Source organism: Suricata suricatta, chromosome 4, assembly GCF_006229205.1.
Source record: "Suricata suricatta isolate VVHF042 chromosome 4, meerkat_22Aug2017_6uvM2_HiC, whole genome shotgun sequence".
NCBI classification, from domain to species: Eukaryota; Metazoa; Chordata; class Mammalia; order Carnivora; family Herpestidae; genus Suricata; species Suricata suricatta.
Genome location: NC_043703.1, coordinates 136041795 through 136057091, shown reverse-complemented (window position 1 = coordinate 136057091; position 15297 = coordinate 136041795). Strand labels below are relative to the sequence as shown.

The window sequence follows — 15297 nt, the reverse complement described above, 5'->3', positions numbered from 1 at the left end:
CGTACCTGAAATAGGAGGTAGTTGTAAATGACTACCTATGCGGACTAATTTTCTCATTTGAGCTAATTCTCCCTCATTTTCAGTAAATGTCAGGTTTTCGTTTTCATGTTTTGGTTCCCAGAACTTTTATATCCACACCAGACATCTACTTTCCAAAGAACTGTTATATCAGCAACGCAATGAGTGTTTTAACTTACAGCTTAACTGTATTGGAAGTTTGCTGGCAGAGTGATCCGCTCTTGGCTTTTTATTGCTTCTCTGGCTTCCCTGAGGACAGGACTGACATTCTGGATCTCACTGAATCTCACTCCAAAGGAACACGAGGCCTTATTTTTCATGTGCTGCCCAGCCTTGGACCATTCAGAGCCACCCTTTTTTTTTTTTTCTTTTTTTCTTTTTTTTCCTATTTTCTTTTTTCAAAAACTTGGTTGGGAGAATTTTTGGAAGGTGAAAATGCCTCATATTGGCCCCTCTCAATTTTCTAGTAGTTTTACAATTAATGGGAGGAACCAAGCAATGCCTAGTGTCTTAAAACCTAGAAATTTTACCTTGAGGTAAGTCTTCCAGCAGTGGCAACAGCTGAGTATTTGATGATAGACAGTTCCTGAAAAATCTGTTGTTGTAATTATTCTAAACTTTTATTCCAAGAAATGAGACCTCCAGATAATTACCTCAAATTTCATATAAAATTGAAATGAGTTATTTTTTATTTTAAGTAGTTTAAAAAACTCAGTGTTTTAAATATAGCATTAGTTTGATTTACAAATACTATTTCCAAAATAGTTCTTTTACCAAGGCCTGGGCAACCACCACAATCCAATAAAACTCTCTCTGGCTACCTCTACTAGAGATACGCTCAGGTTTTCACATGGAAAAGTATGGTGATATGGAAATACATTTTATTATCAAGCTTCTTTGAGGATATTTACAAAAGTGGGATGTAACAAAAAATATAAAAATGTACTGAAAGGGTCATTATAGACTACTTTGTACATTATCAAATGTTTCTAACAATTATCTTATACAAAAACACTTCAAGACCAAAAAAAAAAGGTTATGCAGGTTATACAGTATCTGGAGTAAATTATTCAACTCCAAATTATCTGACAGTGCCTTTATAAAAATTTTAAGAAAACTTCTTAGGCATTCAAGAAGAGTGCAATTAATTTCATGGCTTGTAGTTTGATTACAAAAGTATAGCAAACATCATTCCAGTTAATTTTCACCTTCTGTAGTAAAACCACAATAGGGCACCTAGTGACTCAGAATTACTCCATTTTAGTACACTAATATAAACAGACTTACTGTGGACCAATTTGGGATGCCAAATTGTATTTCTAAAAGTTTTTTGCAAAATCATTTTGGTTTAATTTTTTAAACTCCTAGAGGAGAAAAAAGTACCAGGAGACCTGGAACGTCTCCTGGAGAGGTTTATGGAAGGCAGCGCAGCAACACGGGTAGGAGGGGTGAAGGGGCCTGGAGCCGCACTGCCTGGGCTCACGTCCACATGCCAGCAGTCACCTCCAGCATCTACGTAATTTTCCTGTGCCTCCGTTTCCGTATCTGTGAGATGGGGTCCATAATGTACTCCCCTCACGGCTGTCATGAGGATAAGTACAGACACGCAGAGTTAAAGCATGGGGACACTGCACGTTTGCTACGGTCTCCACAGTAGTTGTAGTCCTAGATAATGGAGTGGCCTCAGGGGTCTCTTCAGACCTCCCAGGCTTAGACTGTTTACAGGGACACTCTTTTCCTTCGCCACCTCGGATTCAGTGGGCAGTGATGATCACCACTTTATGGATTTTATTGGATATGGATATGTTCGTATATATCTGATCATCACAACACTGTGAGGACAGCAGACGGCATGAATTCTCATCTTCACTTTTTAGATTGATGAGGACCTTGAGGCTCAGACTGGAGCCAAGACTTAAAAGACTGGCTTTTCTGACTCCAAATCTTTTGCTCTTTTTGGAGGGAAAAAATTTACAGTGATCACTGAGGAATGAAAAAACAGAAAGCCGCGAGTGTTTTTAGTAAGTGGGTGGTCCTAGATCTTAAACTTTTGACAGGGGGGGAACTATTAGTAACTTTTTAAAAGCTATGGAAAAATCTAAGGTCTTAAATATTATATCTGAGTAGAAAAACATTTCTTTAGCTGGTTGCCAGTGCCGAAATGTAAAAAAACAAAACACAAACCCCCCACAATTTATAAGGGCAGGGCTACATTATCAGCAGAGCCGGTGAGAGAATAATAAAATAAGGGTTTCACGCTCTGCCTCACCCACTCTCGCAAACTGCTTAAAATAATTGATTCACAAACATTCTGGATGTCTGTAAAGCGTTCCAACAAGCTAGAGGAAGAAATACGGGGTACACTCTGCGGTTGTCTATAGCTTAACTGATCCTGGCCCAGCTGACTTTTAGTAATTTTCTTCCTCAGTGTATTCAACTCTGTGTAATGAAAGTTCTGATCTAAACCTACTGAATCTCGGAAACCAACCGCGGTGTCACAGAGACGTGGGAGGGGAGCGCGCAAGAGGGGGCTGGGCTCCGAGAAGGCCTAAAACCGCAGCACTTAGACCAGTGGGTTCTCCCCCAGGGTTTTTAACATCATTTGACTCCAAGATTATCTTAGAGGGACTTCCAATACACTCACAAAAGGTGACAACTTAATTTCTATCTTGTAGTGGGCACGTTAAGCATTTCAACTCCAAAAGGTTAGGGATCACTGTCTGGAGCTGACTGACCTAAAGAAAAAGAAAAACGTACAAGAGTCCCGCGCTCACTTTCTAGGCAGGCAGGAAAACCCCCCAATGCCTCTGTGCTCAAACGTTTCGAGTTCTTACAGGAGATGGCATGCTGGGAGCCGCCTCAGTTCTCTCTTAAATGCAAGCCTGTTTAGTAATCAGCTTTACTGCTGGAAGTCCTGGCATCAGCAATCAGACAACAAAAGGAAATAAAAGGCATCGGAATTGACAAAGAAGTCAAACTTTCACTTTCTGCAGATGACATGATACTCTACATGGAAAACCCAATCGACTCCACCAGAAGCCTTCTAGAACTGATCCATGAATTCAGTATAGTCGCAGGGTACAAAGTCAATGTACAGAAGTCAGTTGCATTCCTCTACACCAAAAATGAAGCAGCCGAAAGAGAAATCAAGAAACTGATCCCATTCACAATTGCACGAAAAACCATCAAATACCTAGGAGTAAACCTAATCAACTTTAAACCTCTGGTGTGATTTGGTCAAGCCATACAATGGCTGGACTCTAAGCTTCTCTTTTTCGCCTTTTTAAAAAAAAATGTAAGAACAGGAAAGGGAAGATAAATTAAATGCCACTATAGTATTAAAGTGAAGGATTAGGGAAAAATGCAAAACCAGTCATTATGCTATAAAAATTTATGAAAAGCTTCATCTTGGTTCTGTTATGTGTTTTTATTACTCAGTTTCCCCTCTGTGCCTTCTCACGATGAACTACAGTGGTGGTGCCACGGACGCCTTACCACCCTTCCCACGTCCTGCGCCTTGCTGAGGACACCCACACAGAACCGCAGTTCAGCAGAGCATCAGCCCACGACACAAAACCCTTCCCTCCTGACGTTAGCTCACTGGTACTAAGGGTCTTCTTCCATATCATCTGGGTTGGGAGCCATAATGAAGTGCTTTGGGTATACAAGATTGTGGGTGTATGCATGTATTTCCCAGCGGGCGTCGTCACTTTCGTGTGTAATGTAACGTTCACCGATGCGAGTTTCAAATTCTCGAAGGTCAAGCCAAGTCTGATAGTCCTAGAAAAAAGGAAACAATTATAAAGTATAAAAGAAAATACCAAGAACTTTTTTCCTAGCCCCATAGTTGCAAAATTGACAATTCCCATTCATAAGTACTTGCTCTCCAGTAAGTTCCATTTGTAGTATTTTAAATTAACAATATTAAAGATACTTTTTCAAATTTAGAGTTTCTAATGAAGTTAACTAGCTTCTAAAAAAAAATGCCTGAGGCTTCTGAGATGGCTAATAATAATCACGAAAACATTCTGTTCTAAATTCTGACCTACGCCCACACCTTACTCCTCAATATAGGGGAAAGTACTTAGAATCTTCTGTCAGGATAACTTAATAGTCACTGAAACTGCACTGGTTCTGAAGCTAATTCTACCTGCCCCCCCCCCCCATTTCCTTTAAAGTAGTTCTAAAGCTTCTCTTTACTCTGAAGTTTAGGGGTTCCTTTTAACAAATCTATGCAAATTAATTAATGCAAATACGAATCTTTTAATGGGCATCTTAAAAGTAAAATATATTTGACAAAATAATATGCTTATTTACAGAAAGGTGAAATGAACCATAAGGCCCTATGAAAAGGCTAATCATGGCCTTCAGTTCATGGGAGTTTATCTGCCTCGGTTCTGCAGGTGGGTGGTACACAGCAAGCCTTCCAGAGACTCAGCCACAGTACAAAGTAGTCCCTGGAGAACACTCAGAATATTCTGAAACACACACGATCTGTTGACCTTAGAGTAGGTTCAGCAGGAGAGACGCATTACCACAAACGGCCCAAAATGAGGGTCACCAGAGACAGACTGGGGGTTACCTGCAGCCAGGGGTGGCTGAGAGATTTGTCCACACTGTAGCGCTTTCTCATCTTCACCTGAAGGAGGTTGTTTATCAAGTCAATTGCTAAGAGGAGAGAGAAAATGGAACTGGTGAATTGGGTGTACGGGGCGCCCCCACACTGTGACTGCCTGGAAGGCGTCCAAGCCACACAAAGACAGGGTTGACGGGTTCTCAAGGGCACGGCCTTCTGCCTGACACGTTGGTGACCCGTAAACGTTTACTGAATCCCGAGTACCTATTTTATTAAGAGGGCCTGTTTCGCTGAAGGGGCAGCGTCGAGTACAGGCTAACGGTGCGGACTCTGGTCGGCGCCTCGCCACGCCGTTTCTCACCTTCCTCATCGGTAACGTGAGGTTGTTGAGGAGCTGAGATCACACACGTAAAGGGCTTAGAACTGCGCTCAGCACATACGTGTTGGTATCAACGATTACCTCCGAATGAAGAAACGGATCACGGACTGAGGTGCCGGGGCTGCCCCGCAGTGACACCGCTCTCTGGTCCCTGGCTGGGTCTGGAGAGGAGCCACAGCCACTGCCTCGCCTCTGCATACGTGGCTGGACTTGCTTGTTCATCCTCAACAGATTTCACGCAAATATGTCCCTGGTGTCTGGGGTAAGTGGGGAGATCTTGGCTTATTGTATCCACTTATTTGAAGAAGCAGAATAATCGCACAACCCAAACCACCATGTAGCGACACCCTGACTTCCACTGTGTGACGGTTCCTTTGAAATGCTGACGCTAAGGCGTGGACCCAGGGCTGAGCCACTGGAAGAGTTTCTGTTGTTTCTCTTCTGCGCACCACAGCACTTAATTACAGACTTCTCTGTGTTGAACTTCAAACTTTTATCCCTTGCTCCTTACATGGTTGTCTACCACGTGCATCACAGTCATTTGGGGTATTTATTAAAATGCATTCCTGGGTGTTATTCCAACTGGTGAGCTGGAGTCTGCGATACAACCAGAGGTTTTGTCTCCCTACACTCACCCCCTGATTAGCCTCAAGTCTGCAGACCGCCTTGCCCCAGGAGTGCTACGAGGGCTCTGGTAACACCCAGAAACACTCATATTTTGAAATTAACTATTCATTACCAGGAAAGCCTGCTACTGTCTTTACATGCTGTTCCTCAAACTTTCTAGTCTAGTGGACTGTTAAATTCCTAAGATTAGGTCTGGTACTCCTGGAAAACAAAAAAGATCCCTGTTCCAAAGGTTGGCTACATCCAGGTGGGGGTGTTGCCCAGTAGGGCTCTCTTCTAGGCTGTTAGAGAAGTCTGTGCCTTTCCTGCCAGTGTCAGTGAATTAAAGAGACCCAGCCGAGGCAACCTTGATGGCTACAGAACCGGGGCCTGCAAGCTCACACCCCTTCACCAGGCAGGGAAACAGACGTATCGTGCGTCCTAGGACTGGTCCACAGGAGAGCTGAGGACAAACTGAAGAATGTCTGGAACATTCATTCCAGGTATAAGGAACCTGAAATACAGGTCTCTGAACATAAATAATTATGAAAAGAAAGACTACTTCGGGGAAAATTCCTCCTCCCAGTAGCCTAAGTCGATCCCACACAGTTCGGAGGAGGAGCTCAGGGAAGACTTCAGATGAGCCACAGGTTCAGGGGTCCCTGAAGGACTAGAAGGGTTTCAGTCATGAGGAGGAGGGACTGGAGGCAGGGGAAAGGTCTGAGCAACATGCAGCAAGCAGCTGAGAGGCGTAAACCACTAGGTTTGAGAGCGGGAGCAGCGGAGGGGAGGGCGGAAGGTGAACTTGGGCTCTCAGGGAGACCTACAGCTGCAGGGGGGTTAAAGGGAGGCCGAGACCTGCGGGGCAGATTTGGCAGCGGTGGTGCCTGGGAAGGACCGTGAAAGAGTCTAATGGTAGGACCGGTCAAGTACTTTGGTAGTTTCAAAGGAGAAAATCAGGCCCTTCCTGGATTCATGCCAAGGCCTGGGAACTATAAGGAACTTAGAGAAGAGACCATCGGAAGAGTGCTCAAAAACTGGTGACTGGTTGAATTTGGAAGAGGCGTATGAGAAATTAAAAGAGGAGTCTGAAGAAACAGGCTGATTTGGGATCACAAAGATTTTTAGACTAAAGGGCACAAAGCTATAATATATATATACATATGTTGTTATTTTTACCTTCACCAGAAATCTCTTTCCATGGATTTGGTGGGTACATAAATGCAGCGTTTTGGATTTGGTCATTTATATCTTCATCTTCATTAAAAGGAAACGTGCCACTGAGGCTCACATAGACGATAACGCCCACTGACCACATGTCTAGAGAGCGGTTGTAACCTTTGCTCCTGAGAACTTCAGGGGCTAAGTATGCTGGCGTCCCCACCACAGATCTCCTGAAGGACTTTTCACCAATGATGCGCGCGAAACCAAAGTCACACAGCTTCACCTGGAGATTAAAAAAAAAATGTTAATTTTATATTATCTATGTGTTGATCTCTCTATATACCTGCTCCTAAATGATACTGTATCATTTTTTAAATTATTTTTATTTTGAGAGAGCGAGCAGGGGAAGGGCAGAGGGAAAGGGAGAGAATTCCAAGCAGGCTCTGCAGGGCGGAGCCTAATGTGGGGCTCCATCCCACAAACAGACCGTGACCTGGGCCAAAATCAAGAGTTGGCACAATTAACCGACTGAGCCACCCAAGCTCCCCTATACTGTATAATTTCAATACACTTGCCAACTGCACAGATTACGAATATTAAATGATTGTAGACAGGGAAATTGTAAAATACCCTTTTCCCAAAAGGCAGATACATTTATGACCCTGTGATCCACTACCAACATGGTATGAAAAACTTCCCTTAGTGCCTATTTCAAAAAACCACTTTTAAGTTTTAGCTTCCACAATGTCAAATACCGGATGGTGCTCTACGTGGTCACAAAGGTTTTTGGAGGGTGCTGCTCTTTTAGCATTTGGCTCTAAAGGGGATCCTTTTCTGTGAACAGGAATCTTGGTTTTAAGTCATCAGTGACCTTACAGTGCCTGAACACATAAAGGCCCTCGATAAATGTTTGCTGAATGAAAAAATAAGTCGACATTTTAAAACCTACCCCTTATTTTGATTAACCCTAGAATCTATATTCTCAAGGATACGATGCTTGGTAAATAACTCGAGTGTAGTAAAGAATTACTAATGTAGCCAGTGGGAAAACGACGCTAGAGGCTGCTTGAAGGAATAAGAGCAAACGTGTTTTCTGTGATTGTGGCATAAATGACTACCAGTGAGATGCTTGGATTTGGAAAACGTTCTAACTGAAGGTAGCCAAAGTTCCTACAATGGGAAGAGAGTTCTAGAAGCATGATGGGTTTGGCGGAGCTGAGAACTCTTAATCTTGCTGCCCATCTTCTAGCAGAAGTTCAGATTTTGGTGCTTAATGGTGCATCCATACTGAACAAGCAAATGCCAAGTACTTTCCGGAGGAAATGCCCTGCCTCACACATGGTCTTCACGAACAGCATTATGATACTTGGGGAGAAAAGAGACTTGGCCTCTACAAACCAGGGGTACAAGCAGTGCTGGAGAGTGTGTGATGGAGGTGTATTCAAATGCTGCTTGCTATTTCTAGGACGTGGACCCTTGTGCATGTTTTTACGGCAACTGTTGTGTCATTACTGAAAGTGGCTCCGTCTTTGAGTCTTTGAAGAATAGGATTACCAACCATGAAGACAAAGGAACTTTTTGTTAGATGCCGTATTTCAGCTAACATCTTGATAAAGGAAAGTTGCCTTGGCAGTTCGGCAAGTGAATAAAGTGTGGCCATGGCTAGCAGTTAAGCAAAAAGGATCATTTTCCCCTTTGCCTAACAGGTCAGCAGGACGGAGTTGCAGCCTCAGTGTAGGGGTGTGCGTCCTTTGCCCAGACTGTTCTGAAGATCAAGTGAGATAATAGTGTCTGGACGCACTTTATCTGAAACACCACCAACTATCAGGGAGCCTTTTTTGGCCTCACAATGATCGGGAGTCACTTTTAAGCACATAGGCACTATAAAAGAATAGGTTTACCTATTATAAGAGTTGGATAACTTTTAAAAATACATCTTTTTCTTTGAAAGATGATTTGAGGTTTTTTCAACTCAAGTGAAACAACTACTTGTCCTTAGTTAGCCATCTAATTGTGTATGTTTCAAATCTATATAAACCTCAGTTTGACAAGGGATATATTCTAGCTGATGGTTCCTCAGGAAAATTGATTCAAACTTTGGGTTTATGAACCATTTTGTAGGTTATTAAATAATTTTGGATCAAGATAAACATTCTTCAGTGAAATGAAGTTTAACCAAGTTAAAAAATCCACGCATGACACACAGGACACGCACACACGGGATACACACATGTGAATGATGGCAGTGACAGGAAATGTAATTCTTACCTACGTTTTGGTGAAAATGTTTGAAACAAAGTACTCTGAAGAGGAAGAGGAGTTGGCTGCCTGCCTCACAATCTGTGTCCCCCACGGTAGGGCCACCCCCTGCCCCATTTTACGGGGAATCTGCCCTGAGCCCTGGGCACCACCGAGGTGGAACCTCCTCACTGCCTCCCCAGCCTGCAGTCTCCATGCAAGAAGCTAGTCCGTAAGGTCTGCTGAAGTCTAAAAAGTCTTGATGAAAATAGTTATCAGTAAGATCTGAGCTCAAATTATTCAAGGATCAGTCCCCACTGGCAGTTACAGGCTACTGACTGTGGTTAAGATGGTTACATACGTATCTGAACTGACACCACGCCTTTCACCCTATGGGTGCTGCGTAATGTCAGCTACTGAAGGTTCTGGAGAGCACCTCACCTGAGGAAATGGCTCTGCTGATGCGAGCAGCACGTTTTCTGGCTTTAAATCACAGTGGACAATATTTTTAAAATGTAGATTCCTCAAGGCAACTAGGATCTGTCATTGAAGAAAACAGAATTTTTTCAGTGCCTGGAAAAAACCCAGTTAACCCCCCACCCGCCCCTTTGACCGGCATGACCACTGGAGAAGTCCACCACAGTTCATCAAGATTCAGCTGAAGGGGGAGGGTAACAATCCCCACAACGTCCCGTTATGTAAAAGCACTGCTATTTAATTCTGTTTTAAAGTATTCTCATTTCAAAGAAGAGTGAATATACCTGTGTGACCATGAATTTAGTAATTCGTTCTGGAAGCCGACTTTTCTCACTGGACAGAATCATTTCCAACATATCGCCGTGCAGCTTTTCCATTACTACAAAAACTCGTTCCGGAGTTTCAAACATACATTCCAGGTTTACGATCCCAGGGTGGTGCAAATTCTGAAGAGTTGCAGGATATTTAAATGACTGACTTCAGTAGAGAAATGGCTTTACTATGCAGATGTCTAGCAGTGTACTATGATTAATGCTATGCAGCACATGGCAGAGGAAGAAAACAGCTCAGGAAAATAAGGGCTGAGAGCAGACAGGACCTGGAACTCTGATTTGCCAAGGTCTGCGGTGGGGAGTGGACGTGCCAAGGGGAAGGAGGGTCTTCCCAACCGCCTGTGGCTCTTTGGGGCTGTATTTCTGCTCAGAGACAGTTCTGTTCTGTTTTTAAGGCAGTTTTTGTCTAAGCCTGGATTCTCAGTCATGCCTCGATTTGGTTTTCCCTCCTTCAGGCTCAGCATCTCTACCTCTTTCACCTCATGCTTCTTGAGCACCATACATTACCAGGGTTAGAGAAGTACAAATGTGAGTGTGATACTGGTTAATAAAAAAGCAATCTATCTTACTGGTTTTAAAAAAAAGCCAAAACCCAAAAAAAACCTTCCTCAAAAGCAAATCTGAGAAGTCAGTCATGCTCAAAAACAACTGGACACAAATCTATTCCTCTGCTTGGATTTTCACATCTTCAATAACATGGCTTTATTCACCCTATTCAGTTTTACATTTGCTCTATTGGCCCAAGTGATTAAATTTTAATTATTTACAGAAATCTATTTTTCTTATGCTTCTTTCATTATTATAGGTACCTAATTCTGCTAGGAGGGCCTTTTGGCTTATGTGAGTGGAGTCCCATCTCTATAATGCTGCTTGGATCTGCCGTCATCTCTCAGTTCCCACTGTAACTGCTTTAATTCTGGCTCCATTACTCCTGCAGTGGTTTCCACCCAACACTACGTACACACGCGGCAGGCACACTTCTCCCAGCTACTGGGTCACGTGTGTCTCTCTGCAGCCTCCGAAGTTCCCTGGTAGCAGAGACTCCGTCTTAGTCATTTTAGCTCCATGTCTGAATCATGGCTGGTGTTTTTAAAACTGACTAGCAAGCACAAAATGAATACTGTTTAGTAATCAATTTGAAACAATAAGATGGTATTCCAAGCACCAAAATAAAAAATGACATAGTTTTACAGTAAACAAAAGTGAAATGCGTGTGATAAGAGCAGTAAGCAGGGGAAGATGCAGAATATCACAACTCTGATCAATGTAAGAGCTGGAAGTGTGGCCGGCTGTCCCCAGGCGGTGGTTGTCTGTTTCTTCCCCGCCCCCATAAAGCCACACGGATACACACACACAAACAGAAGCATGCTCTAACATTACTGTCTCTTAACAACTTCTATTTGTTTAGACATCCTATTTCCTCTGGTGTCTGTTTTGATAAGTTATACTTTCATAGAGAATCATTTTCTCCAGGTTTTCAAATTTATCTGGAGTTGGACCAGGCAGCATCTTAAAATTTCAAAATGTCCTTAAATTTGTTTCAGTATTTGTGGTCATCTCCCCAAGATGTTATTTTTTGCTCTCCTTAAGTGTATTGCTCATTCTTTAACTTTTATCTTTGAGGATTTTATTTTTAAGTATTGTCTTCAGCCAATGTGGGGCTTTGCCCTCACAATCCTGAAACCGAGTCGCCCACTCTCCCAGCTGAGCCAGCTGGGCGCCCGTCACTCTCCAACTTCTCAACTTGGATTCTTAATTCATTTATGTTCATTCTTTCCTGTGTAATATTTGAGCTTACAGGTTTTTTTCTGAGCAATAGTCTAAAAGCTGAAATACAGTATTTTCATGATTACTGTCTAAATACTCAGGCATCTTGACTTTGCTCTTTAAGAATTAAGATATTAAAAAATTTTTCTGAGGGCACCTGGCTAGCTCAGTCAGGTAAGTGGTCGACTCGATCTCAGCTCAGGTCATGACCTCGGCTGTGAGTTCAGGCCCACACTGGGCCCTGTGCTGGCTGTGAGCCTACTTAAAAAAAACAAATTCAGGTGGTGGGAGCTTTTCGTTTTCTGATTTTGTCATTTACCTCCAGTTTTATTGCATTAAGATCAAACAACACTATCCAACTGCTTTTTTGAATTACTGAGGCCGTCTTTGTTCTCGGTTTTTAGGACACAGACGTCGGCACAAAGCGGTTACATCACCTTCTACTGTTCAGGCCTCCTGTGCTGTGAGTTTTGGCTACTTCAGCTGCCAGGACTCCTAAGTGCTTGTCAGCTCCTCCCTGTCTCTAGTTTCCTTTATAAATGTTGCCACTGTTATCTGGAGTGATCTGCACTCTTCCACTATTAACGTGCCCCTCTTCACTTCACTTACTGTGTTCTCCCTTGAATAAAATCTTATCAGATCATGACCCCCGCCCCCTTGGCTTTCTTCTATTTGAGGAGGCACCTAGAGAGGGTATCAGGCTGGAGAGCTTGGAAAGAGCCAGCCAACCCGCTCTGGCGGCGGCCTCTTCCTGTGCACCCCTGGCTCCGTCCACAGTGCTTTCCTACCTACTGTGTAGGTCTGAATCCCTTCTATTTTTATTAAAGATAGAGTATACGTTTCTGTCTATCCTTTTTCTTGTACCTTTTGGGTAATTTCCAAGAAGAGAAAGGGAGAAATGCTGAATTTATACCACGGTTTTCAGGCCAGAAATTTCTGAAGTTTCTGATGACATTTTCCCATTAACATAGGTAGCCGTGAGAGTGTCACACATTTTCTCCCATTACTACTCTACACCTACCCTCTTCAGGCAAAAGCAAAAGACGTCTTATATTGCCATATCCCTATGAAGCAAAGGTAAAAATCCTCCATTTCTTTCCTGCCCCACAACATGCACCCTAGACATGGCCATGTTAACAGTTTATGTGGGTCCGGATCCTTTTCTCTGCCTAACTGTTTGTACACATATATAAAGTACACATTACAAAATACATATTACAAGGACCTACACAAATGAAACCACTCCACCCTTCCATTTAAAAATTTAACAATATGTTACAGGTTAATTCTCCACATAAACACACTGATTCAATATATTTTAAATGAGTATTTGCTATGTGCCAGTACTATGCTGGTAGTCTGGATTCATGAGCACACAAAATTGACAAATGTGTCTCATCTCATTGAGGTTATTAATTCTAGCAAGGCTGGGTAGCCACTTGGTAATAAACTAGTAAATTACCCAGTCTGAAGGTGGTAAATGCTATGGAGAGAAGAAAAAGGGGCAGAGAGGGAAGATGGGTAGATAATGCTGAACAGAATGCAAGGGCCTCATGAGGAAATAACCTTTGGGCGAAGTCTTGAGGGAGATAAAGGAATGGGCCATGCAGACATTGGGCACGCCAGCATTCTAGGCAGAAGGAACAGTGAAAGCAAAGTCCTTGAGCCAGGACCCTATCTGACATGTTTGAGGAACAGCAAGAAAATCAGTGTGGCCATCATCTGATCAAAAGAGACTCATTTTTTGTTGAGTATGGTGTCTACAATGGAACCTTTTCCAAGAGATTTGGGGTCAGCTGTACAGATTATTTGCAGATACCCAAAAAGGCCATGTCCTCATTTTTATTAAACTGATAAATACAGAGCTTATCACCAAGTGCTCAAGAGGCTAGATGATCCTGGGTAAACTGTATGGTGACTGCTAAATCAATGATTCTATAATTGTCCCTCCCTGCCATCGGAAAGGCAAAACTGTGGTCTCAATAATATGCTTGGTCTTCACCCCATCCTTTATGAAGATGAGGACACGGGGAAGAAATAGTTCGGATGTTAGTGGAGCTGCAGGGGACTCACAGTACCAGACTCAACTACCAGCCTTTCAGATTTGTTGAAGGCGGGCTCCACACAAGAAGGATCAGGGGCAATGCCTGGAAAGGAAGGACGCCAGGGGAGGCTGGAACCAAAGCGCGGAGTGAGTGAGTGCGTGCAGTAAGTGCCTTGAACCCATGTGGGGCGGTCTCACTGAAATGCTCATTCGACCGAATCCTGTAGAATGAATTTCAGCAAATGGGTTACTATCTGAAAGAAGTTTCCTTTAAAAAAATGTATTAACCATATTCAGGTTGTTTTAAGAGAACTGTAATTCAAATACAAAGTAGACTAAAGTTGATCTTTACACTCTCTACGTAGAATTCGTTGAAGACACTGCAAAGAACTGAAGTCACAATTTTACACACACACACACACACACAGAGTAGCTCCAGTGTGGCAGAGAAGCAAGAGCACGTGGTGTGGAGACAGACTTAGATTCACACTCTGAACCTGTCTTCTTCCTGCTGGGTGAGAGGTTAACTAAGTATAATTTCTGGCACAAAGTAAGCCATTCACGAAATAATTTCAATGATTTGAACAGAATCTACAACAAAGAGTATGGTATTAAATTGAAGATGAAAACAGGATATTTGGAGACATATTATAATCACTTAACTGTATTCCCCGTAGGGCAGTATCAGTGAAAATACCCAGAAGGATATACTACAGCTTTTGCACTGGGTGTTGCCTGGAAAGCCCTAAATTTAGTTACTATGAGCCACAATTCATAACATGGGGGAAGAAAGCTTCAGTGCTTAGCTCAGAGATGTGTTTGTAACCAAAGTGACAAGGATGAATCAAGCCTTAAGAATATATCCTTAATAATTATCTTTTTGCATATTAGTTGGACAATGAACAAGATTCCAAAATTAGATGTGAAAAGATTTCTAACAATACTCATATCCTACCATAGTCTGAGTGCTATTAATATTCCACACGAAGGCAGTCTGACAGGAGCACGCAGCCCTGCAGCGGCCGCAGGTAGCCTGTACACCGCAGGCTTGGATTATCGCTCCTCCGAAAAAGCAGTGAAGCAAACGTAACCGCCGGTAGCTCAATGTAATACATGTAAAATTAATCCTGCGCTTATACATTTCTTACCTGCTTCTTCAAGGAAGCCTAAGTTCCGTAGACTGTGTCTTCCTGAACTTCACCCACAAGCAAATGGGGCTCTGACAGCATTAACTATTCTATCACCATGATTTCTTAAATATTATGCAAAAGCTATGCAGTAAATAGACATTTGCATATTATAAATTACTTGATATTCACAAAAATAAAGCTACATTTTAGTCTTCTAGATGACCCCCAAAAGTAAAAATGTTATATGAAAATAAAACAGTAAATTTATTTTTTGGGAGTTAAGTCATTGCCAATATATCTTTAAAAATATATCTTAATGGACTAAACCATTATAAAGTTAAATCTCTGCAGTTGGTGGCTTAATAACAAATGCTACTGTTAAAAGGTCCACAATTAAAAAAAAATTTTTAAATATTTTTTATTTACTTTATTTATTTTTGAGAGACAGAGAGAAGCAGGCTCCAGGCTCTGAGCTAGCTGTCAGCAAAGAACCCGATGTGGGGCTCGAACCCAGGAACCGAGAGATCATGACCTGAGCTGAAGCCGGATGCTTAACCGACTGAGCC

General features: G+C 42.5%; 2 protein-coding genes across 5 annotated transcripts in view; one reads left to right on the top strand and one right to left on the bottom strand.

Annotated features, from left to right (window-relative positions):
* NDUFAF7 (NADH:ubiquinone oxidoreductase complex assembly factor 7) overlaps positions 1–12203 on the top strand; it is a 35190-nt gene extending 22987 nt beyond the window's left edge. For 2 of the 3 annotated variants that reach the window (XR_003907995.1, XR_003907993.1), the window contains exon 11: positions 3457–3961. The gene's annotated coding sequence lies outside the window, so the exon portion shown is untranslated. Of the gene's footprint in view, positions 1–3456; positions 3962–11961 lie in introns of those variants that run through there. The other variant, XR_003907994.1, reaches the window with a different exon arrangement.
* PRKD3 (protein kinase D3) overlaps positions 3425–15297 on the bottom strand; it is an 82947-nt gene continuing 71074 nt past the window's right edge. For both annotated transcript variants that reach the window (XM_029937936.1, XM_029937937.1), the window contains 5 exons: positions 9743–9904; positions 9423–9521; positions 6759–7026; positions 4601–4686; positions 3425–3798 (listed from right to left, as the gene is read on the bottom strand). In XM_029937936.1, the coding sequence (XP_029793796.1) occupies positions 3625–3798; positions 4601–4686; positions 6759–7026; positions 9423–9521; positions 9743–9904 (789 nt within the window). In that variant the 3' untranslated portion in view covers positions 3425–3624. The remainder of the gene's footprint in view (positions 3799–4600; positions 4687–6758; positions 7027–9422; positions 9522–9742; positions 9905–15297) is intronic.